Source organism: Alligator sinensis, unplaced genomic scaffold, assembly GCF_000455745.1.
Source record: "Alligator sinensis unplaced genomic scaffold, ASM45574v1 scaffold18_2, whole genome shotgun sequence".
In the NCBI taxonomy this organism is placed as follows: Eukaryota; Metazoa; Chordata; order Crocodylia; family Alligatoridae; genus Alligator; species Alligator sinensis.
In genome coordinates this window covers 831,331-855,621 of record NW_005842281.1, presented here as the reverse complement: position 1 = coordinate 855,621, position 24,291 = coordinate 831,331, and the positions used below count along the sequence as shown (strand labels likewise).

Sequence of the window (24,291 nt, the reverse complement as noted above, 5' to 3'; positions counted from 1 at the left end):
GAGAGGGTTCAGAGGAGGGCCACCCTCTTGGTGAGAGGGCAGCAGGACAGGCCCTATGAAGAGAGACTGAAGGACCTGAACCTGTCCAGCCTCAGCAAGAAGAGGCTGAGGGGGGACCTGGTGGCTGCCTACAAACTCATCAGGCGAGATCATCAGCAAATAGAAAGAGCCCTATTCTCCCCAGCACCACCTGGGGTGACAGAACAATGGTATTAAGCTGATGGAGAATAGTTTTACACTGGAGATCAGAAGGCAATATTTTACAGTTAGGGTGGCCAAAATCTGGAACCAGCTTCCCAGGGAAGTGGTCCTCGCCCCTACCTTGGGCAAATTCAAGAGGAATTTGGATGATCTCCTGTCTGGGGTCTTGTGAACCCAGCATTCATTCCTGCCTGTGGGAGGGGGTCAGGCTAGATGATATGTTCAGGTCCCCCTGACCCTAGCTACTATGAAACTACTATGATACCTACTTGAGGCCCAATAAAAAACATATGCAAGGTATTGCCCATCATGGGAACATCCAGGCAAGCATGGGCATGTGGTATGTGGCAGCACAGACCCATCTGTGGCACCACACACTTCACATGCTACTTTGCAGTGCAGGGAGTATTTTTTACCCTGGGAGATCCTAGGTTAAAAAAAAATGCCAAAATAAAGCAGCGTGGCAGCAGCGTGTGCCACCCAAAACCAGTCTGGCTGGCCAGATCCACACACTGGCTGCTGGCCAGGCTTCCTGCTGCAGGAGAGCTGTGAATGCAGCTCATGGAGGCCCCCAGGACCCCAAGTAAGGATGCTGGGGCCAGCAACTGTAGTACTCAACCTGTGGTAATGTGCTGTGTGGCATAGGAATTCCCCAAGGACAAGCAGCAGTGGCACAATGTGAGCTGCTGCTTGTCCCCAGTGAAACACACATTTCTGCACATCTGGACATCCCCTATGTGTGTAAGCTACTGCAGGGTGACAAAGATGACATTTCTGGACAAGTCAATAAGAAAAGATCGCAGATTAAGATCTCACAATTTATACCTTCTCTGGGACTAACTTAGAAACTATATTATCTTTTAGTTACAATATAATGCTGAGAACAGAATAAGACTTTAGGAGTATGAACCTACTGTGTTGTTTGAGAAAAAATAATTATTTCAAGTTCTATTATTCTAATCTTAAATAATATTTTATTATTTTGATAAGTGTATAAAGTGTATAAAGTATGTCATCGAAAAGTGTTCTAGGAATTGGTATATCAAACACAATGTGACTGTCATTTATTTGGGATTGTTTTTGCGTTTTGTGTGATTGGAAAATGAACTGATAATGACAGTAAGGGATGCTTTAAATAGAATGAGAATTTCTTATTAGAACAAGAATTTCTTGTTAGTCACATCCTCAGTAACAGAGAAAAAATTGTTAGGAAGATATCCAGTCTCAACTGAATGAATAACCACATCAAAAGAATAACTGGTGTAAGCAGAGAGTCTAGAAGGAGTAGAAAAGGGCTTGATCAGCAAAGGAAGCCACGTCTTGGAGGTCAGCAAATGTAAGGATAAAGTGAGATTTTTCAAAAGTCAGGCTGAGTTAGATCCATCAAAGGACATTAAAACAAATGGTAAAGGATTCTTGCAGTCATATAAATAGAAACAGCAAGAAAGAAAGAAATGGAATTGCTATGCATTTGAGGTGCATATATAATCTATGTATAACCCCAAAAGTAATTGATATTTTGCATTAGTTTCTAGAAAGGAAAACGTTGTTGAATTTGGCAGCAAAGGAAGGCCAGCTGTAGAAATTATTTTATTGGAAAGAAAATTATAATATCCCAAGTGGAAGACAAAAACTCAGAGACCTTTATGTGTGTAAGGCATGGGAATTCTATCCCTTAATTCAGTAAAAAATATCACAAGAAATCACAGGTATAATGGAAAGATATTTAAAAAGTATATCAAGGAGGAATACTGTGTGACTGAAGATTGCTAAACATGTGTCAAGTATCTAGGTTGTAGCCGTATTGGTCTAGAGGCAAAAGGAATCAAAACTCGTGGAAGAGGTGATATCTTTTATTAGACCAACTAGATATTTACAAACAAATTATTTTATTTATTTTCAAGCTTTGGGGCACAGTACCCTTCATCAGGCATAGGAGTGTGCCTGAAAGCTTGCAAATAAACACAATAATTTGTTTGCAAATATGTAGTTGGTCTAATAAAAGATATCACCTCTTCCACAAGTTTTTATTGCTAAACATAGCACTTATTTATTAAGCCTGTGCGAATAGGGAACTATTCATTTTGGAATCAGATCCAGCTGATTTGGATGCTAGAGGTTTGATTCAGAGATCTGAATCATTTTTCTGATTTGAATCGGCCAAATTGCTTCAAAAGATTCGGAGCCAATTCAGAGATTTGGCCATAGAGTCTAATGAGGAATCAGTGAAATATCTACAACGTTGTTGTCTTTTGGCTGATTTAGATTAAACTTTCTGAAAGGGTAGCCTCTACTGAGAGCATGATATGTGCCAAGTTTCAAGGAGATAGGTGCATGGGTTTATGGGAAACTGCACCTCAAAGTTCTGAAAGCAAAACTCATGTTGCATGTGTTTGTTAAGCTACAGGGGGGTAAAAACTGCAAGGATTGTAGCCCATACTGAGGCTACAAATCCTGCTAAGTTTTAAGGAGATAGGTGCAGGGGTTTGGGGGAAACTGTACCACAGCTGTGGACAAGCAAAACTCGTGACATGGGTGACACTGTATGTTTTAAGGTGCAGCAGGGTGAAAGCTGCAGGCCTACTAGCCCCCAAACCCCTGCACCCATCTCTTTGAAACTTGGCAGGCTTTGCAGCCTCAGCAGGGGCTACCATCCCTGCAATTTTCAACCCACTGTGGCTTAACACACACACATGACATGCGTTTTGCTTTCAGGACTTGGAGGTGCAGTTTCCCATAACCCCCTGCACCTATCTCCTTGAAACTTGGCAGACTGTGGCCTCTGTAATAGCTACCATCCCTGCAATTTTCAACCCACTGTGGCTTAACACACACACTTGACATGAGTTTTGCTTTCAGGACTTGGAGGTGCAGTTTCCCATAAACCCCTGCACCTATTACCTTGAGGTTTGCCATAAGTCATGGTCTCAGCAGATGCTACCATCCCTACAAGTTTTGTTTGAATCAGCCAAAAGACAACAAAATTATAGATATTTCATTGATTCCCAATTATACCCTATGGCCAAATCACCGAATCTTTTCCGAATCTTTTCCAAATTGATTCGGAAGCTCTGAATCGATTCAGAAATCCTAAAGCTTCCAGAGATTTGATCTGGATTCATAGATTCAGCCTCCAAATCATCTCTGAATTCGAATCGTGATCCGAAGCTTTGCACAGCCCTGTTATTTATCAGCAGAGTAAAAAAAATCCTGGGCAGCTACAGAGTTAGATTTATTTTACTGGACTATAGTAAAGCATTTGATATAATACTACAGTAAAATTATTAGTTTAGCTGAAAGAGATGGAGCTTAGTGCAAGAGCTGTAACCAGAGAACGAAACTCATGAAAAGAAAGGTGACAGTGGGCAATGTTGAAAGGGGAAGTATCTTCCCAAAAGGAGGTTACTAGATTAATTTGAGGACCAAACTTATTTAATATTTGCATTAATGCCGTGGAACAAAAAGTAGAAGCTCATTAATAAAATTGGCAGTTCATTTTAGAAGAGGGGGCTATAAAGGGTTTGGCTCACTTAGCCCAACAAAATGAAAGCCAGGAGGAGGAGTATTCTTTTTTGTGGGCATGTCTTTCTACACATTCATTAATGCACCCTAATTACTGCACATTAAGTTTAGTACTTGCATAACCAAGTACTAAATCAATGTGCAGTAACTTGCGCTAGTGAATAGTAGTGCTAGCGCACAACTTTTTAGTGATGCTAGCTGCACAGTAGGGCTGTGCAAAATTTTACCGGCTATTTCGAATCGTTTCAAGCTCAAAGCAGTGAAATCAAAATTAAATGAAGGGGTTTGAAACAGCCTCAAAATGAGGGCAGTCAAAACATTTCAAAGGTTTCAAAATGTTTCGAGTTTCAAACCTGAAGCTGGACTTGCCTGCAGGAAAATAGAAAGTAAGGACAGATATTCACTTGTAATTACACGTGCAGTTACTGTGCCTGAACAAACTGTGGAGCTGATTGCAATAAGCAATTAACTCCAGAGCCATAACAGTTTACTCAGGCACGGCATATAGAGCCCAGGTGGAACAGCCCGATTTGGCAGGGGGCCCCAGGGTTAGCCTGCCAGCCCAGGGATTCTCCTCCCAGCTCAGTGTGCTGCAGAGGGACTTGCTGAGGCACGATGGAGCTTCATTGTGAGGCTAGCTGGCTGCTGTGCATTAAAAACTCCACAGCAAGGTAGCACTTGTAATTAAAAATACTACCCTGCTGCAGAATGTATTAATTTCCTGCACCTTAATAGAGGCACATATGTAGATGCTGACACATTTACTGCAGAGCTAAATAGTCAGTTCCGCAATAAATGTCTCATGTAGACCTGCCCTATAAGTACATCAGAAGGTAAGCACCAGAGATGCTGGAGCCCACCAGAGATGGGCTGCAATCCACCCCCGACTCCAGAGCAGGCTGAAGAAACCCCAGAATGGACCTCCCCCCCTTGCCTTCTCCCTCTCCCATTCTGAGAGAGAGCACAGGAGTTTGGAGAGAGGGGTGGGATTAGGGGTAGGGTTAGGTGAGCACCTGTTGGATCAGGAGGGTGGATCTAACTCATGGCTCTTTCTGTGAAGTGCCATGAGTTAGACTGGGGAGTTGCACATCTGTCACTGCCCTCAATCAGTTTATGGAAGAGATTATATGGTATGATTACTTGTAATAGATAGGGAGGGACTAGATTCTATGCCCCTGGAGATATTTTCCAGTCCTAGGTTGAGAACATAGTTTTCTTGTAGTCTTGTAGGGTGGGTTTTCTTGTAGTCCATAGATTCTGTATTAACCACAAGAGCTTTTTTATATCCTCAAGAAGTAAACCTCTATGAATATCTTAGCAACCCAAGAGTTTTCATGCCCTTGACGATAAATCAACAAGAGTGACTTCTTCTGGTAACCAATGACAAGAAATAAAGGAAAATAAAATAAAAATACCAAAGCAAATAATTTGGGGACATGATATACTGAAAGCATTAAAACAAGATGAGATTCAGAAGGAAGGCATAAATAGCAAAATAAACCTCTTCATATTTTCTGTATTAATGCTGAAAAAAACAGCGTGTTAGCATCACACATAATATAGCATAGTAATTCTAAGAACTACAGTAAATTTAGGAGAGTTAATTTGTCAAGTTCAGCTGCTTTAAATTTAAAAAGCAAGGGAAACAGAAATGCACTTGCAGTCTATCTTGGTTTACCATGCTGTTTAAAAACTATTCTATATGGCCATCTTGAGAAAAACCTAATGGAAATATAGCAAAAGCTCTGTCCAAAATGCAGCTGATTGTACTGCACTGCAGCTAATGCCACTGCTACGACCAAAGGGAGTTGGAGGTCTTCCCAGAACAGGACTTTTTCCTTTTACACTCCATTCATAATCCTTTATCTCCTAAAGCAGGACAAATTATTTTTGTTTTACTTAATAAATTAGCTTCTTATTGCCCATTTGGAAGACTTTTCTTTGTGCATGCAAGTGTGTGTATAAATACTTCTTAAATAAAATCAATGTTTTCTTCTTGGTTAGTTACTGAATGTTTAAAAAAACATGAAATTCTGACTTCTAATCCCTCATACAAAATTGCTTAAAAAGCAGTCCTTGCTTTTAAAGGGAGATATTAGTATGCTTGCTTTTTGTAATGTAAGTTGTAAAACCTGCATTGGTGATTTTGCCACACTGAACATAGCACCCTCACAAAACACCTTGAACAGGCAGATTTGCAACATTTTAAACTGGCACTTCATCCCTCTTTCAGCAAGCATCCTCTGCAGATTTAATGATCAGGAACATCCTTCTGATGCATGCTGGGAGATATGGCTGCAGGGTACAGACCACAGCAGACAGTGTGTCAGATGAGGCAGAACTTCTTGTTAGGGGTGAGTATGCTAATAGCAAAGTCTGAAGACATGATCACCATAAATTATCATACAAAGGAATTTAAATGCATGGACTTTGAGCACATCAGTACTGTGCATTATACTATACAGATTTTACAATATAGATGTCATTTTTGCTTGACCTTTTTGTCTTTGACAAAGCTATATGGTAAACAAGTCTGCAAAGTACATATGACTAACAGCGGCAATCCTTAAATGGACCCTCAGTTTCTAAAAGAGTTAACAGCATAAAAAGCATAGAATTTTAACAATTTTAATTAAGACTTAAATATCTAAGTGAGATAGATGAAATGGGCTTTTTGGTTCATTTTTTTCCTTTATTATTATAAATTGTTTCTCACTTTCTCTGAGGCTCAAGGGTTTGAGAATATAAACTGTGCTTCTGATGCAGGGGACTGCTCTATTTTTAGTAAAATTAAAGGTCTAAGTATTTGTCAGAGAGTAGTTTATAATCTGAACTTTTTTCTGGCTAAATAATGACCAAACTCTGGCAATTTGTTAGTAGCTTGCAGCCTCACTGAAGGCTCAATCCTGGCAGTTTCTGAATACTACCAGAGAGGTGCAGACTGCCATCAGTTCCCACCGAGGCCAGTTGTTAGTTAGAGCTCTCAGCACCCCACAGGAAGGGTCCTCTGTGCTTTGCAGGATTAGCCAGGCCTCCAGTTAGCATAAAATAAAGAATTGGTCACATGTTTTGCACAGCTGTAGGTCCCATCCTGCAATGTATACATCTGTCTTCATCAATTTGTTATGGGACTTGTGGTCTGTGGTGCCCTACATATTTGCATTTAAAATGAAGGATGCTGCATTATAACATTCCTAATGCCTCATTTATGTAAGTCCATACGTTATATCCAAATAGGATACTAACTCTAGAGATGATAATAATTTTCTAAATGCTTTTAACTTATTCTGCTACTTCTTTGCATTTGATTTTCACTCTGTCAATCATTTGAACAGAGAAACCATGAATCTAAGGAGAGAAATTGCATTTGGTGGGAAGTATTTTATTAAAGTTTCCATGTGAAGGACCATAGCGCTTTTATTAACCTATGGCACTCTATAAATGTCATTTCACTTATTAAGTGTCAAAAATCTCTCAACCTACTGGTGTCTGGTATCCCACTGTCTTTCTTCTAAATTATGCAAATGTGACCCCCCCCCCCCCTTCCATAACCTCTTATGGTAAAGTAATTATTTCTTGTTCCGCTGGGTTTATTTTTATTTATATGAATTTACTGTGTTTTGTTACAGAAAGAAAATCTCAGAATAGGAGTTTTGAATATACGAGTAACAAAGGCTTTGTTTGGGGCATTAAAAACAATAGATTCAGGTGTCCCCTTAACACGCCACTTAGTGACAGCTTTATAACATAATTCAAATTCAAATATGTCATGCTTATGTTCCATATTCTTGGTGCATGGTAAATTAAAGAATGGAGCAACATTTCAGTCTCACAACTAGTGTGTATTGTGTGACTACATTTTTTGTACTGATATAAACCTCTGGTCTTATTACACAATATGATCTTGTTAGTTTGTTCAAGAAATTAATTTCTTATTAGATATTTTTAACACTTATGAAGTGGGATAGATTAGATTCTTCACCTCAGCATTGTTTTTGCCAAATGAAGGCTATTTTTTCTTTATTTTTGTCTTTCAGTAAACATTTCAAGCAGCTTCCCTGTAGTCATGGCTAGGTGTTCCTGTTGGTAAACCTCAGCAAAATTCATGCAGAATAGTAAAAAGAATGCAAATATTTGTTTTCCCTTATTTTGCTAAAATTATTTTACTTCCATCTTTAGGTACCTCTCCTTTTTTCCCACTACATCTCTCAGCTTACATAGGCACTTGGTGCTTTACCACTGGATAACTGTCCAGTAGTCCCAGATTGCAGTGTCACTGCAGATGCCTCAAGTTCAATGCCTCAGGTTCAATGTCCTTGGGTATGCTGGAAACTCATTCAGCAGAAGAGATCAGCAGCACAGGGTGACTCTGAATCCACTTAAAGGAAGAAGCAATTGCCATGTGTTTAGGAAATTTGCTACCACTGTGCAGTGATGATAGAGAAAGCCAATTTACCATTTACTGCTATTTACTTGTTATTATAGCTTTTGGGTAGAACAACTTCTCTGTGCCATCTTCTGTCATCTATGCTTTTAATGTTTTATTATGAAATCTGTCTGATATTTTTGACATATCTGACTGGGAATACGTAAGATCTTCTTTACTCACTGTCACATCCATCTCCTTCACAGTAAGAATTTGCACAAAAAGTTGAACAAAAATCACTTAACATCTTCCTTTTACATATTCACAATTATCACAGAGTTTGTGCAAATGGATCATATCATACTATCTTATGTTAAATTATGGTATGAACACTAAACTCAAATAAATTTTTTGTTACTTCGTAATAAGAGTTTTAGAAGACAACTGCACTTAATCCTGGCCTGTCAGGTGGAACAACAGCAACACAAATCTTTACAAGTCCAGTGTTGGACCTGTTCTTGATACTGGTCCGGGAACAATTTTCCCTTTCCTAATGCCATCCTGGATTACCAACCTTTATTTTATTTGCATGTCTTGAGCTTTCTGTGAATTATAACTAGCAACAGAGCAAAAAGAAGAATTTTTCAGCTTTGCTGGTTTTGTGACTATAATTGGCACCACTTTTGTACTCATGCTGTCTCTGTACTAATTTTTCACAAAGAAGTGATTACAAAAACAGAAGGCTCTAATGCAGGATAAATATGCATGTCATGTTCTGACACTAATGATGTGATCACAAATGCGGTTACCATATACCCACATACCAGCCAGGAAGCTTAGTCTCCGCAGATGTCTCAGCTGATCCTGTAGCCAACGATGTGTCAGGTTTCCTCAAGACAAAGCCTGCTTGGTAAGTTAATTTGTTTTTAAAGACTGTCTTCCAAAAAAAGGTTTTATTGTGTTTTTATTTTCCCATTATGCTGTGGAAATTCTGAAACAGTCTATGCATTCATTTTTCTTGTAACAGTGGATATCTTCATGATCTGGTATTTCCATCATCTTCAGTCTAAGGAATGTTAAACAGCCAGATAGATCTGTCATGGAAAGAACAGATATTGTAATGAAAATACTTTTATTACCTTAGTACTACAGATCAGCATTGGTTTCACCAGACACATTTGGCTAAGGTAAATAGTATCATTTGTTTGCTGTCAAGTACTTCCCTAATACAGTAAATCACCTTACAAGAGGAGGATTTAAAACAAAAAAACCAATAACAGCCACATAATTAAACATAGCTCATTTTTGCCAAGAAGAGATGAGCGTGCTCTTGAAACATTATAATCCAATTTCTAATGAACTCAAAAGTAATCCTGACCTTGACTTCAGTAAGAGAGTTCATATGGGCCTCTTCTTGGAGGTGTGTAGGTTGTAGCCGTGTTGGTCTAAGGACATAGGCAGACAAGGTTCCTTGGGTGAATCTGATATCTTTTATTAGACCAACCCAAATAGTTGGAAAATTATTATTAAGCAAGCTTTCGGGTTCAAAAACCCTTCGTCAGGCTAAGGAAGTATCAGCAGTTGGTGTGTGTTCTTCCTGGATGGAATGAAAAGTAAAGAAGCCAGGGGCTGGGCTGGTATGCATACAAGACAGGTAGTGAAAATGTAGATTGAGGAGTCAATGGGTGAGAGAGAGGCTGGCGGGGGGGGGAGAAGGGAGAGAAGGGGGATGAAAGTGGAGAAGTGCACAGAACCAGCAATCACCCTAAACACACCAAAAAAGCTGTGATATACAGCCAAGCCCTCAGATACCACCGCATTTGCACTGAGGAGAACACCCAGGATTGGCACCTCACCAATTTTAAAAAGGCTTTCACCCAACAAGGACACTTCTCCAGAGAGATAGATCACACATCTGAAAGAGCCACCCGGATACCACGTGAAGAACTGCTGCAGTACAGAAGAAAAACACCCACAAGTCGCACGCCGCTGGTTATGACCTATCACCCCTCCCTTGAACCTGTACAGAAAATCTTCAAACAATTGCAACCCATATTAGAAAGAGACCCTATTCTTAAAAAGATCTTCCCAGAGCCACCCGTCCTAGCCTTCAAACATGCACCGAACCTCACTAGCCTCATCACCAGAAGCAAACTTCCTCAGGCCCAGAACACACCAAAAGGATACAGAGCGTGCCAGGACAAGAAACACAAAACCTGCCAACACATCTCCACCACCCCCACTATTACTACACCCCACAACAGAGCCATCAGCATCCCTGGATCTTACAGCTGCACGTCCAGAAATGTAATATATCTCATCCAATGCACCAAATGCCCTGATGGAAAATATGTAGGAGAGACCAAACAACAACTGCGCACCAGAATGACTGCACAATGGAAATCTATCAAAGACAAGAATACCCAATTACTGGTGGGGGCACATTTCTCACAAGAAAACCACTCTCTCTCCAACCTCTCAGTCCTGATTCTCAAAGGAAACTTACACAACACTTCCCAGAGATCAGCCTATGAACTCCACCCTGTCTCTCACCTATTGCCTCCTCAATCTACATTTTCACTGACTACCTGTCTTGTATGCATACCAGCCCAGCCCCTGGCTTCTTTACTTTTCATTCCATCCAGGAAGAGCACACACCAACTGCTGAAACTTCCTTAGCCTGACGAAGGGTTTTTGAACCTGAAAGCTTGCTTAATAATAATTTTCCAACTATTTGGGTTGGTCTAATAAAAGATACCAGATTCACCCAAGGAACCTTGTCTGCCTATCTTCTTCTTGGATACATCTACACATGTGATTAATGTGCATGAATAAACTCTGGCGCTTATTGCTCCAGAGCTTTTTGCTCTTGGGCGCACTGTTTGAATGCGCACCTGGGAGCCCAAAACTCTGGAGTATATTGATTGCACACAAGTTAGAGCAGACCAGGCTAACAGGAGACCCTGGGCGGGGTCGGGGGCAGCCTGCCAACCCAGGGCTGCTCCACAGGGCTTCACATGTTACGGAGCAGCTGGCTGGGGCACAAGGGTTCTTCAGCACAGGGGCTGCCTGCCAGCACCCAGGGCAGCATCTACATGTGTGCTGCTGCACATGAAAAAAACTTTGCAGCAGGTTAGGTTAGTATTTACAAGTCCTAACCTGCTGTGGAGTTAATTAGTTTCATGCACCATAATAGGGGCACACGTGTAGATGCTGAGATATTTACTGCACAGTTACATGGTCAACTGCACAGTAAATGTCTCATATTTACATGCCCCTTGTAAACAATATATTCTTCTGCTCCCTTTTCTGCAATTTTAGAATACCTACTTACAGAAGGCATAATACTGTTCCACTGTGCAAAGCAGAGAGAAGATTTTTGGGGTCACATACAAGATAAACTATCATCTGTACTGTGCCTCATCAAATGTACTGAACTTCCCACCTTTTAATATTTTAATATTGATGTCATTCATGAAAACTATTATTAATCACAGAACATTATGACAAACTGCTAGTTCTCTTTGAATTATTATTGTTCAAGAGACTTTTAGTTCAGCTTATGAGTTTTTTGCTGTTGACACAAGAAGTAAAATGATTATTAGTAAACTTTACTCAAAACATAATCAGAGTTACCAGATATATTCTATCACCTGAGCCCTATCTGAACATTCAAGCTCACGTATTTGTCTTGCTAGACTTGGTTACATTATGTTATACCCAAGCCGATAAGTTGCATTGATCACCCAGCACTAACTACCTGCTGTAGGCTTCATTACAGACCACATCTTAATAATTCATCCATCAGTCAGTACATCTGTTACAAATTATCAAACCTTCTTTCAGATTGTTCTGTTTAAATAGTCCACACAGACTATAGCTTTCTTCCTCTTTGTCCAAGTCAGTCAGGTGGTATCTTCTATATTGTCCCAACAAGGTCACTGTCAAAGTGTGACAGGTATACTTTTTCACTATATGGAATTTAAATAGCACATTGTGGGCACATCTACACATGCAATCATGGCATCTGAATAAACTGCAGAGCTAAAACTCCAGTGTTAATTGCTCCTGGGCTTACCATTTGTACATGCACCCAGAAGCAATTAATTCCAGAGCAATAAGCTCTGCAGTTTATTCAGGCACAACATGTGGAGACCGGCCAGACCAGTCCTGGCTGGCAGTGGGCCCCAGGGGTCAGCCTGCCAACCTGGGGTTGCTCCACCTGGCTCAATGTGCTGCAGAGGGGCTGGCTGGGACACAAGGGAACTTCAGCATGGGGCTAGCTGGTAGGCACGCCCTTAACCATAGCAAACTCATACCCTAGCCAGCAGGCAGCATCTACACATGTGCTGCTGCAGAGATTTTTACCCCACCGCAAAATAGTACTTGTATTTACAAGTACAATCCTGTTACAGAGTATATTAGTTTACTTTAGCCTCATAGGGTCACACATGTAGACACCGAGATGTTTACTCTGCAGCTAATTATTCAACTGTGCAGTAAACATCCTGTGCAGTTTTGCCCTCTATAACTTTGTTATGGAAGACATTATGCCTTAGATTGCAAATTATACAATTTTATAACAAATTGTAAGATGACTAGCAGTTTGCAAGGAAATCACAATGACCTATTTAAGACAATTTGTAGATGGATAATATTTGAAGAACTAATTTTAAAATGTCCTGGAGTTTCTGTCTCTCGTATCACAAAGAAGTGTGTAAGATTAATCTGTGCCTATCTTTCCATTGTATTGATCAATGTATCACTCAAAAGAAATTACTTAAGTGCTTCTGACAGTTGTATTATATTTTTTAAGGAGCAACTTTGAAAGAAAAAATATCGTATTCTTGAAAGAGCCACTTTAGCATGCTGTCTTGAACAGTCCTCTGGTCTTTGAGATTTCACTGAAATAATTTAATTTTGTTATCTCCAGTGGAAGTTAATGATGTAAATTCTGGAATTTACCTAGTTTCTGATACTAAGAGCTTTCTGACTATATTTTGTCAACCACTGAAATATGGTTCTCCATTTTAGCAGTGTATGATGCTCAAACTCTTTGTTGTTGTTGTTGTTGTTACAGATGTGGATAGACAATGTTCGTTTTCCATGAAGCAAAAAAGAAATTGATGTTCATCATCCCCCTGGAGTTTCTGGACTATGTTATACATGTTGTGGGGAACCTATTAGCATATATAAGTTAATTAAAAATACATTCAACCATATGATTAGTAGTAGTAGAGTCATGACAGAAAGATCATATTGTAAAAAGATGGGAAGTGTTTGTATCTACCCAAATAAAAAAAAAATCAGGTTTCTTCTCAATGAATAGTATGCGCTGTATGACCATTTACAAAAAGCTAAATCAATTGCAGTTTGCATGCCTACCATAAATAAAATGAGCTTAAAGATCAAAAAGCATATTGAGAGCTGTAAGACCTTAAACAAAAGTATAAAGAAGGATTTTGTAAAGTAAAAGGGTGAAGGCCTTTGTGACTACAAAATGCAGTTTTAAAAGTACACATTTTCTGGTCTAAATATGTTTTAAAAAGAAGTTAAAGCTGTTAATCTTGCAAAATGATAACAGTACCAAGCTAAGCAAGAAATCTACTCTCATAATACGTTTGTGAAGAAGCAATTGTATGTGTTTCCTCTGAACTTCAATGACCTAGAGAGACTATAATGTAGGAGCTCCTAGTTAAGCTGACCATACTGCTGCTCTCAGTTGTAATGATGCCTAAAAACTTGCAGACAAGTATCTGAGTTTAAAGGCCATCACCACAATTTTATTAAATGTAACACAAACAAGTATAGCAGGTTTCTTTTGTCCCTTAAAGGTGCATTCAAACTATAACAGAGACTACTCAGACACCTCTAACTCCAATATCTCAGTCCAGATAACTGGATTTACAGTCCAAAGTTAAAACCAAACTCCCTCTCAGGGGCCTTAATCTTGCATCATGTACCTGTGCCAGGAAGTCTTTGTTGGATATCGGTCCTTGTCTACATGCCTTTGTTTCCAGTTCCTTTAGTTTAGACCCATCTGCTCTCAACTCCACATCTACATTCAAAGAAGGAAACCAAGATGACCAATTTTTCTGTCACAAAAGATTCCTGCACAGCATGCTATGATAAAGCAACTCAACCAATTAATTTTCTTCAGTATACTATAGCTTGTAGATCGCTTGCCCCTCAGCGTTCTGGAGCATCCAATGGTCGAAGTAAGATTTATTTACTTAAATCTTACTTACTATATATAATAAATCTAACTGATTTGTTCCCTTCTATTTAAGAGTTTAGATCTTGCAAAGTATATAATAATTACAAGAGAAACAAAAATCTGAGGGGAATAACACAGGGGTACACATTAATTCCAAAGTTGTCTTACACAAATTAAACATTTATAAATTATATCTGCTTGCCATTCACAGCATAATTCAATCATTACAACTGCATATACATAATCCGATATTGATTACACACACCCCCTTATTTTAGGTAAGCACATTCCAATGTCATCTTGTTTTGTATCAAGCTACATATGTTCCTTCATTTCAAAATAAACACATTCCAGTCCTGTCTAGTTTTGTACAAAGCACAAGGCCTTTGTTCCATTCACTCAGTTCCCCTGAATAATGTTCAGTCCTTCCAGGTCTTCTAACGTTTAGCTTTTAACCCTTTCAGTCATTTTAATAAAGCCAGGGCCTGAGATTACCACTGTAATAATGAGGCTATTAGAAGAAGAAGAAGAAGGAGGAGGAGGAAGAAGAAGAGGAGGAGGAAGATAATTTTCCACGTTTTAAGAGACAAGAATGACTAGTGTGATATTTTTTAAATAAAGGTACAGGTGGCTCCTTTCAGGGACAGATACAGGCCATGATGCCTAAATGGATGGAGATAACTTTCAAAAGCTGTAAGTAAGGTACCTAACCCCTGAGTATTCACGAAATGTACCAAACACTGAGGGTGCCATCAGTGTTATGTTTTGGGTAGCTCTTGGAGGCTCCTTACTTATTGTATGGGATTTTTGTTATTTCATTCTACATACACACCATCAAAGGCCTGCTCTGAGGTTCAGTTTGGTGTTGTGCTCATCTTCAATGCTGAGATGGAACATACCCCAAGTGTTCAGTATGGAACCCATTTATATCAACATGGCAAAAAGGAAAAAAGAAAAAACAGCTCATCACCATCACCACCACCACCACCAATTTACAAAAATAGGAACAAAATCCAAAATTATACCGCGCAAAAATAACTAACAATGTTGGTTACAGTGGATTTTCTCCCAGGATAACTGGAACATGAATTTTTGAGGAAATGTTAATATATCGGCGCTTTGAAGGTTTAGTCATTTCTGGGTCAGAGGGAAACTGGAAGGCTAGAGACATACTAAAATTACAAAGCAAATAATGGTAAATGGCCTCTAACTTAATTTGGCTTTTTCACTCCAAATGTATGCATTCTCTTCAGAATGAGCCTGGTATTTTTAAAACCAAACCAATTTTCCAAGCCAACATAAGAAAAAAAGTCTGAATCAATGTTTTGTAACTGAAGAACCAGATTGCAGAAAAGGATCTGGGGGTTACAGTGGACAATTAGCTGACTATGAGCCAACAGTGTGCTCTTGTTGCCAAGAAGGCTGATGGCATACTGGGCTGCATTGGTAGGTGTGTGGCCAGCAGGTCAAGGGAAGTGATTATTCCCCTCTATTCAGTACTGGTGAGGACACATCTGGGCTAGGGATAGACATTACATATAAACCAGTTTAAGTGATAAAAAACTGGTTTAAACCTGTAACAGAACAGATGTTAAGTGCACATAAACCAGTTTGAGAATGGCTGAAACTGGTTTGAGATAAACCTGATTGAATATAGTATCAAACTTAATTGATTTGGCTCAAATCAGTTTACGCAATGTCTGTCCCAGACCCCTTGCTGGTTTAAGATAAACCAGACTCCCCCAGCATCCCGGCATGCTCTCTGAGCTGGGCAGGGCTTTCTGCTCCACAGCAGGGCTGGCCTTTCCCCCCTGCTCCCTGGCTGCAGCTTGGCAGTCTGCTCCCTCCCCCCACCCCAGCCCTCTGCTAAGCAAGCAATCCCCCATCCCTTGCAGACACCTCTCAGCATTAACTAGCAGAACATATGCTGGCTACCTCCAAGCTGTGGCGCACAGGACAAAGGCAGAATCAACAGATGACTGGTAATGTCCCTCTGTCTTCTCAATGGTGTGATAAACACTGAGTTAAGGATGATAAATGTTCCCTGCTGGGCTATTGCAGGGGGGGAGGGGACCCTAGCCCTGGAGTACTGTGTTCAGTTTTCCCACTTGCCCCCCCCCCTCCGCCCTCCCCCCAACATCCTTACAGACAAAATGTGGACAGCAGAGGGCAACAAAAATGGTTCAGGGGCTACAGCACATGATTTCTGAGGAGAGGCTGAAGGAACTGAGATTATTTAGTTTGAAGAAGAGAAGATTGAGAAGGGATTTAATAGCAGCCTTCAACTACCTGAAGGGAGGTTCAGAAGAGGATGGAGCTAGACTGTTCTCAATGCTAGCAAATGACAGAACAAGGAACAATGGTCTGACTTTTCTGCAAGGGAAGTTTAGGTTAGATATTAGGAAGTATTTTTTCACTAGGAGGTTAGTAAAACACTGGAACAAATTTTGGCTGGGATCATCTAATTGGGGAAGGTCCTGCTTTGAGCATGGGGTTGGACTAGATTTCCTGAGGTCCCTTCCAACCCTAATTTTCCATGATTGCAACTTTAGCTCTGACTAAGTTACTACCTTACTAAATATAAGAGAGTCAGGAATCCCAAACTTCTTATACATACACTTAGCAGCACTTTTTGGCCCTGAAATAGTACTGTGTTGCAAAGGAAAGTTGGAAAGAATTGTTGCTTGCAATGAAATAGGAGATGAAATATGATAAGTATCTATTTTGCCTCCCAGGTTTGAAATGCAAGCTAAACAAAAGCCTTGCAAGGTTTGAAACAACTCAGTTTCTCAAGTGCCCAACAGCATATCCAGATTTGGCCATCCTTCACTTATATTGATTTCAAACTTCTCTTTTTTCTGGCCTTCAGGACGGCCAAAAGCAGTCATGAAATTCTTCTTCCTATTGCCTATCTGTTCTCAAGCACCTAATCTTCAGCTTCAAAACTACAGACTCTGCCCCACCAACATCTCTCCTTTCATTTCCTCCCAACCTCTTGTTGCTTTTTTCTGATGTTCCCATTACATATGGCACATTTTACTATTCTTGATCTGGTAAGTCATTCCTTCTCTTTTCTCCCCAAGCAGCCTTTCTTTAAATTCGTCAAAGCCTTTTCCTCCCTAGGAGTATTTACCTTGTTCTCACCCTTATTAAGCTATTGTTCAATGATTTGTTTCTTTTTGTTCTGTCCCTCTTAGACTGTACCTTTTCACAGAAAAGTGTTTGTTTGCAAAGCACTATCTAAATGTACAGTGCTTTTTGTTGTTATTCTCTTCAATAAAGATGAGAAGGATTATATAGATCAGTCTTTATCAGAGTAAAAACTATGAGAAATTAATTTGTTATTTCATGTCATTCCTAAACAGAAAACTAGATTATGTCTAGGAATTTAAAGGAAACAGAAACAAACAGTGTTACATATAATAACTAAGGCACTATACTTGGTAATAGACTTTCAAAAATCACAAATTACCAATAGATGCAGGTAGCATAAATGACTACTCAAGATTATAATTCTGACAATAAAATACACATAACAAATTTTCCAAATGCAAGCCTCATTGTTCTAAAATAAGTGAATATTCCTTAACTAAATATCAGGTCTTTGGAGATGCTTTCTAGAAGACATGAACATCCTTTATACTGACTGGGTTTCCATTGATTCAATAACTGTGTAATAGGACAGTCCAACCCAAGATTCTTTTCCTACAAAGATCCACTGCACTGAAGTATATTTAGGTCCAGTCATTTTCTCTGCTGAGTTTAGAGAAGTGTTTGAGCGGACTGTACATTTTTCCCCTAAATTGGCTGTTCTCAAATAAAAAATAGTTTTAGAGATCCTGAACAATAACATAGCCCTTGGGAGAAAAGCTTATCTACATTAACCATCCAGCTGACATTATGAATGATTACAGCTGAGCATAAAATTTAATGAGATTTCCACAAAAATGAGTGACATCCTCATACCAGTCAGGTCCTGCCTAACTGTTGTACATTTGTCATCACTGAGGCTTTTGTCCCTTATTAATCCACTTTCAAAAGTGCTTGATGTTGGAAATGGAAGTGCTTTTTAGCAGTCTTCCTACAGGTTGTGAAAGAGCACATATCTCAGAAAGCATAATGACACATTGTCATGACTATGAATACATTTAAAAGGTTTAAAAACCGAAAGAACTCTGGCAACAAATTACATGGAGACTTTAACATGCAATGTCTATATAACTAAATTTCTACATATTTAATGTAAACAGAACATTTTTATTATTGCTGTAACACAGTGGTTAGAGACTTTCTACCATTATGTGCCGTCAGCAGGGAGATAAGTTATCAGACAAGGCCTGCATTGCAACATTTTCCTTTAATGTTTCTTATAGTCAGAGCCAAATTTGAGTCTAGATACTGCAATGTATCACATTGGTCTCCCGCTATTTCCATTTGATTACACCATGGTTTCAACTTCTCTTTAGAGAAGTGTTTAGCTGTCATGGTTGTGAAGAAAAAAAATTAAATAATATATGATGAGTATGCAGACAGCCTGAAACAATTCCAGAAAGTGGTAGGAGACAACTGTCCTATTTGTCTTGTTGTAATACTAACTCTAAAAGAAGCTGCTAAAAAATGAGGGCCCTTCCAGAAACCCCAGAATATAAGGGCAGGAGAGGAAACACCAGGATGTAGAATGGCTGGTCCATAGGCCAATGGTAAGAGACTAGGGCATGAGGCTAAGTAATCTGTGTGGCAGGGTTGGAGTCCAGAAACCAAAGTCAGGGGTGCAGCATTGAAATCATAAATCAAGTTCAGAAGCCAAAATCACAGCCAAAGTCAGGATTAGAGGAGGGGCTCCAGGTGGGTTGGGGCCACAGCACAAGGGTCTGTTGTCCAGACAGCTTGCTGCTGTCTGTTCTGGGCTTATAAAGAGCTAAGCAGGCATGACCCTCTTCCTTTAATGTTTGGACATCACCTTAATCCTTGATAACTTCCAGCTGGGGCCTGGGCAAGAAGGCCTAGATTCCTTATATAGTTGCTGAAAGTCTAGTCTCCTCCTTCCAAGCCTACTACAAACTGGATACTGTGGAGATGAGTTTAATGTTATCAGAAAAATATGTGTTTGTATCCTAGAATACAGTTCCACAGCCTTTCAGGCAGATTTTATCCCCAAAATCAACATCCATCATACATTTCTACTGAATATCAAATAATGTAGCTCAGTAGGTATAATTTTCATTTGGTGGGTGTGTCTACACATGCAAATAGTCTGGAGAATTTTAGTACTCTAGAGTAAAGTCTCCCAGGCACGCATCTACAGAGGGACATGGGAGGAGATTTGCTGCTCCTGGCAGCAGACTGCTCCCACTCCCTGCATCCCTGCACCAAGCCTCTGCAGCAGCCGGAGGAACTCTAGGCTTCCCCTGGGTGCTAGACCAGGGGCTGGCAGGGAGCATGGGCACAGGAGACACCTGTCTTCTGGCAGGGGCTGGGTCATTGTTCCCTGTCCCTGGGAGCTGCCTGTTGCTGGGGCAGGCTGCGCCCCAGGTAGAGACAATGTCCCCCTGTCCCAGCAGGAGGGAGCCAAGGCTGGGAGATCCCAGCCCAAGCCCCACAGTTGCAAGCCCAGGCTGGGAGATCCTTATCTCCCAGTCTGGGCCCGGCTACGACAGAGCTCAGGCTGAGAGATAAGGATCTTCCAGCCCTGGCTTCATGATCATGATTAGGGAGCAGGGGCTGGGAACTCTCTGCTGCCAGCCCAGGGGGATATTGTACTCACTCAGCCTCCAGTGGCGGAGCCTGCCCCAGCAGCAGGCAGCTCCTGGGGACAGGGAGCAATCTCTTGCCCCCTGCTGCCTGGCCGACCAGGAGCAAATGTGTTCCCAGTCAGATGTCTACACATGCAGTACTGTGCCATAAGTAATCGAGAGTAAACTTGCTTCTTGTATTTATAGGATTAGAGTAAATTGCTCTGCATTATATGTCTGCACATGTAGATGGTGATGCTTACTGCACAATATTTAGCTCTAATCTCAACTCAAATACATTGTGTAAATGTGCCCACTGAGGAAATATTTGCTGCCTAAAGTTAAAAGAAAGGAACAGATTATCAAGGCATCAGAGACGTCCATTCCTGGCTTTGCCAATGATTTCTTATATGACCAGAGACAAACTATTGCCTTGTTATCTATATGTGTGTCATTGCCTTGTTATCTATATGTGTGCCAGCTAGAATCCTTGCCTTATAGTAAAGTTGTGTTGCTAAATGATTGTGAAGTCCTGATAAAAAGTATTTTGTGGTAGTTCATACAAATCTTATGTTGTTAAAGCAAATAGTGGGCAAATTATAAAACCAAATTATATTAGTGTTTGGTTTGCAAAACAGCACATGTGATGAGGTGAGATTCTACATATTTTTTTAGTTGGAGGATTACATTTTCCTTTTGACCCTTCTGTCCTCTCTCTGATATTTTTCCAGGTCTGGTTATGACTGTCATAATGTATTACAGGAGACTTACAGGCTAAGGAGAGGCTAGAACCAATAAAGGATTTAGGTGCCTAAAGCAAGTACCAAAATTGTGGTCCAAAAAGCTACTCACTGGGTGTATCTACACATGCACTTTAATTCGCAGTAGCCTATTCTACTGTGCATTAAAGTGGTGCATAATAGCGTAATGGTGCATTATATTCTAATGTTCAGTAGAATAGGCTACAGCACATTGTGTCACCTGAAAAGCATGTGCTTGTTCTACTGCACATTAGTGCAGCCGAATGCGCATTTATTTAGTACCTCATATTGAAGGTACTAAATTGAATATGTATTAGGAAACGTGCATGAATGCACATGTAGATACACCCACTTACTGCCTAAACTCAGTAGGTGCTTCCCCATTGGACTTCAAATGCCTAGAATTCTGCTTCTGGGCATGCTCAGAACTGACTGGACCTGTAGGAACAACTTGATGCCTACTTCCTGTTTAACCCTGACTAGGGTCCATAAAAAGAACTTCCTCTACCTAGCTCCCTTGATGGATTTTGTCAGGTAAGCATTCTCCGAGGACATCTCATGCACACACTAATGGGCTCTCAGGTAGCAGTCACTTCCTTGTAAAATGTCCTGTTCAGCCACTGTTTATGAAAGAGACTACAGCACTCAGCCAGGACGTAGGAAACCTGAACTCAAAACTCTCTGTCCTAGAGAGAGCCCAAAATGAGTTGGAAGTGTTTTTATTTTACCTGATGCCTATTTAATGTAAAAATCCCAACGTGCTGCCAAGAACAAGGTCCCAGCTGAGTGCCCCAAGTACTTGTATGCACAGTCCCATGCCCATTTGTTCTTTTTCTCTGGCTCTGTGTCTCACTATTCTTCTGTATAATAGCACAGCATGACTAGGTGGTGTGAAGTGTGCCCCAGAGCAGAAGTGGTCAGAGCACTCTTTCAGAAGGTAGGAGTTATTGGTTTCAACATCCTCAGGAGAATGAGGACATTGAACCTACATCTCCCACTTTCTAGGTGAGCTTTTTAACCACTAGGTTGTTAAAAAGTAGTCAGCCTCCTCTTCATTCAGCAGTTGTGTATTAAAAAATAATGATCAAAGGATTATTCTGTGCAGACCCTGATCTTCTTATCCTATGTTAGAAGCAAGGGTTTTTTGGGGCGTGATATATTTTATTGGACCAACTGCATGGCTGGGATAAAGTTAGACATGCTGGATGCAGAATCTGATAAAGTGTGTCTTGCATTTGAAAGCTTATCTAACCATGCAGTTGGTCCAATAAAATATATCACCCTAAGAAAATCCTTGTTTCTTGCATAAATCTTGGGTTCTAACTCTAACATCACTCTAAGACTAACATATTTCAAACGAAACATTCTCAGAGTAAGTCCACTATACAGAGACACTCAGGGAACCCAGTGAGATGAACTCCTCATTGCTGGCTCCTAGGAAACTGTGGAAAGTGTTAGGTGGGATCTAGGTGCTGAAATGCTCAATATGGAGACATCACTTCTGGGCCTGCACAGAGGAACTCATGGCTCCTGAGGAATTGTGTGATTAAAATGTGTGACTTATTAGAACAAGAGGTTTTTTAAACCTTTTCTTTTTTATGTCCTTGTGACATGATTTTTAGCAGAATCTGCAGATTCATTTAAATTTGGCAGGACCACACTATGGGTGTTTCTACTATGGAGTCTAATTCATGACCTCTGGGCTGCCAACCATGCACCTTAGTGCCCACACCACCCCTGCACCCCTTTTTTGAGACTATGAATTTAATGAGAATCCTAAAAAGACTCGATATTTATTGTGTATCAAGAACATCCAGATTTTTTATAATTAACTATGGTGTAAATTTAGTAAAGGCTGTTAATCCATTTTCCCTCAGAGCTTAATCCAATCTGTAACTATAAGCAATTACGATAAAATCAGGATCTGATTTATTTAGGGGAAATTAATCCCACATCTGACTCTTTTCCCCTTTCTGGCCATTCTTGAAGAAAGAATAATTCTTAGTATGGACTGCCGCTCTGATATGGCATGGCAATTCCTGTGCTTCTATAGTTTTAAATTCCAGTAATAGTGAGGTTCGTATTAGTTGAAGAAGAGGAAGGTGTTTGATATCCATGGTTTTGGTTTCAATACATATTAATTATTATCAACACTAATTAGTCAGATTGCATATGCATATGCAAATGAAAATGGATCCTTTCTGATTGACTGGAGCTGAGGAGAGGAAAAAATATTTTTCAATTCTCAAGAGATGAAAGGATATTTTCTTTCCTGGACTTGTAAGAAATAGCATATTTTTGGAATATTATTTTAAAATAAAGCATTCAGGCAAGCAGATGACACAGAGTCTGCAGCTGGATAATATTCAAGGCTAGCTGATTCAATGGCTGAATGTGTGAAGCAGTACATACACTGTATTAAATTCTTGAGTCAATTATTATTAAAATTTACTGTTCTTCAAGATATATATTGACCTTTATTCCATGTTAGCCATTGTCAATAAATGATGTAATTCCCATCTAAAAAAAAAAACAATAGTGGCTTTACTTTACTAATTTCCTAGAACTATTATTATTCACCTCCTATACAACACAAGTGAATAATAATGTTTGGATTTTAAAGAGCATAGGGAAGACCTTGGGCATTTATACATATGCTCCGGGAGTGGGTGGGTGGGTGGGCAATTTAATCAAAGCGGCTCTGAGAGCTGCTTTAATTAAAGCACCCAGAGCATCTTGTGTATCAGTGTCCCCATGCTTCAGAATGGCAGTGGAGGTGCTTTATCTAAAGCTCATCAAACGAGTTTTAAATAAAGCACCCCCACTGTCATTTTGAAGCATGGGAATGCTGATACAAGAGACGTGGGAGGCTGCTGGAGCGCAGTAATTGCCATGCTCCACCACACTTGATTAATTTGGAGCAAGCCCACAGAGTTCTTGATTAATCAAGTCTGCTCCCACATGCTGGAATTACAGTGCATTGGGGCAGCCTCCCTGCTCATGTACAGGCACCCCTTGTTTCTAACTTGCAGAGTTTACAATCTTAGGCCTCTATTTTGCAATTTCATATGTCTTTTAACTGCACTAGGATGCCCTGTTGGCAAAAGGGGTTGCCCACAGAGTTCTTGAGGATTATATAAAGAACAGAAAACACTGCAATGAGAATTGAAAGATTAACAGAAATAATATGTGACTGTTTTCTGTTTAGTCTTAGTTCTGATTGCATCTTTTGGGGGGGAAAGTGGTTTTAGAGCACCTAATGAGCAATTAGGGATTTTTAAGTTTTCTATTTTAAATTCCACAGTGCTCTTTCTGACATGTTAATTGCTTCTCATCCACATAGTATTAGAGAACAGTAACAATCAGACTTTATCAGCAGCAATCATGGAAATCAATCACTGCAGTGACATGCTGATGTGCATCTTAACAATGAGTTCTGTGAATACTGAACTTTAATAGTTTCTTTTGAAAAACATGCATTTCCTGTATTAG

The 24,291-nt window shown here is 40.0% G+C and overlaps 1 protein-coding gene across 1 annotated transcript in view; it reads left to right on the top strand.

Moving 5' to 3' along the window:
• The window catches only part of CNTN5 (contactin 5), a 923,854-nt gene that overhangs the window by 827,960 nt on the left and 71,603 nt on the right, over nucleotides 1-24,291 (top strand). Inside the window, exon 17 of the mRNA XM_006027993.1 lies at nucleotides 5,957-6,077. Within this exon, the coding sequence (XP_006028055.1) occupies nucleotides 5,957-6,077 (121 nt within the window). The remainder of the gene's footprint in view (nucleotides 1-5,956; nucleotides 6,078-24,291) is intronic.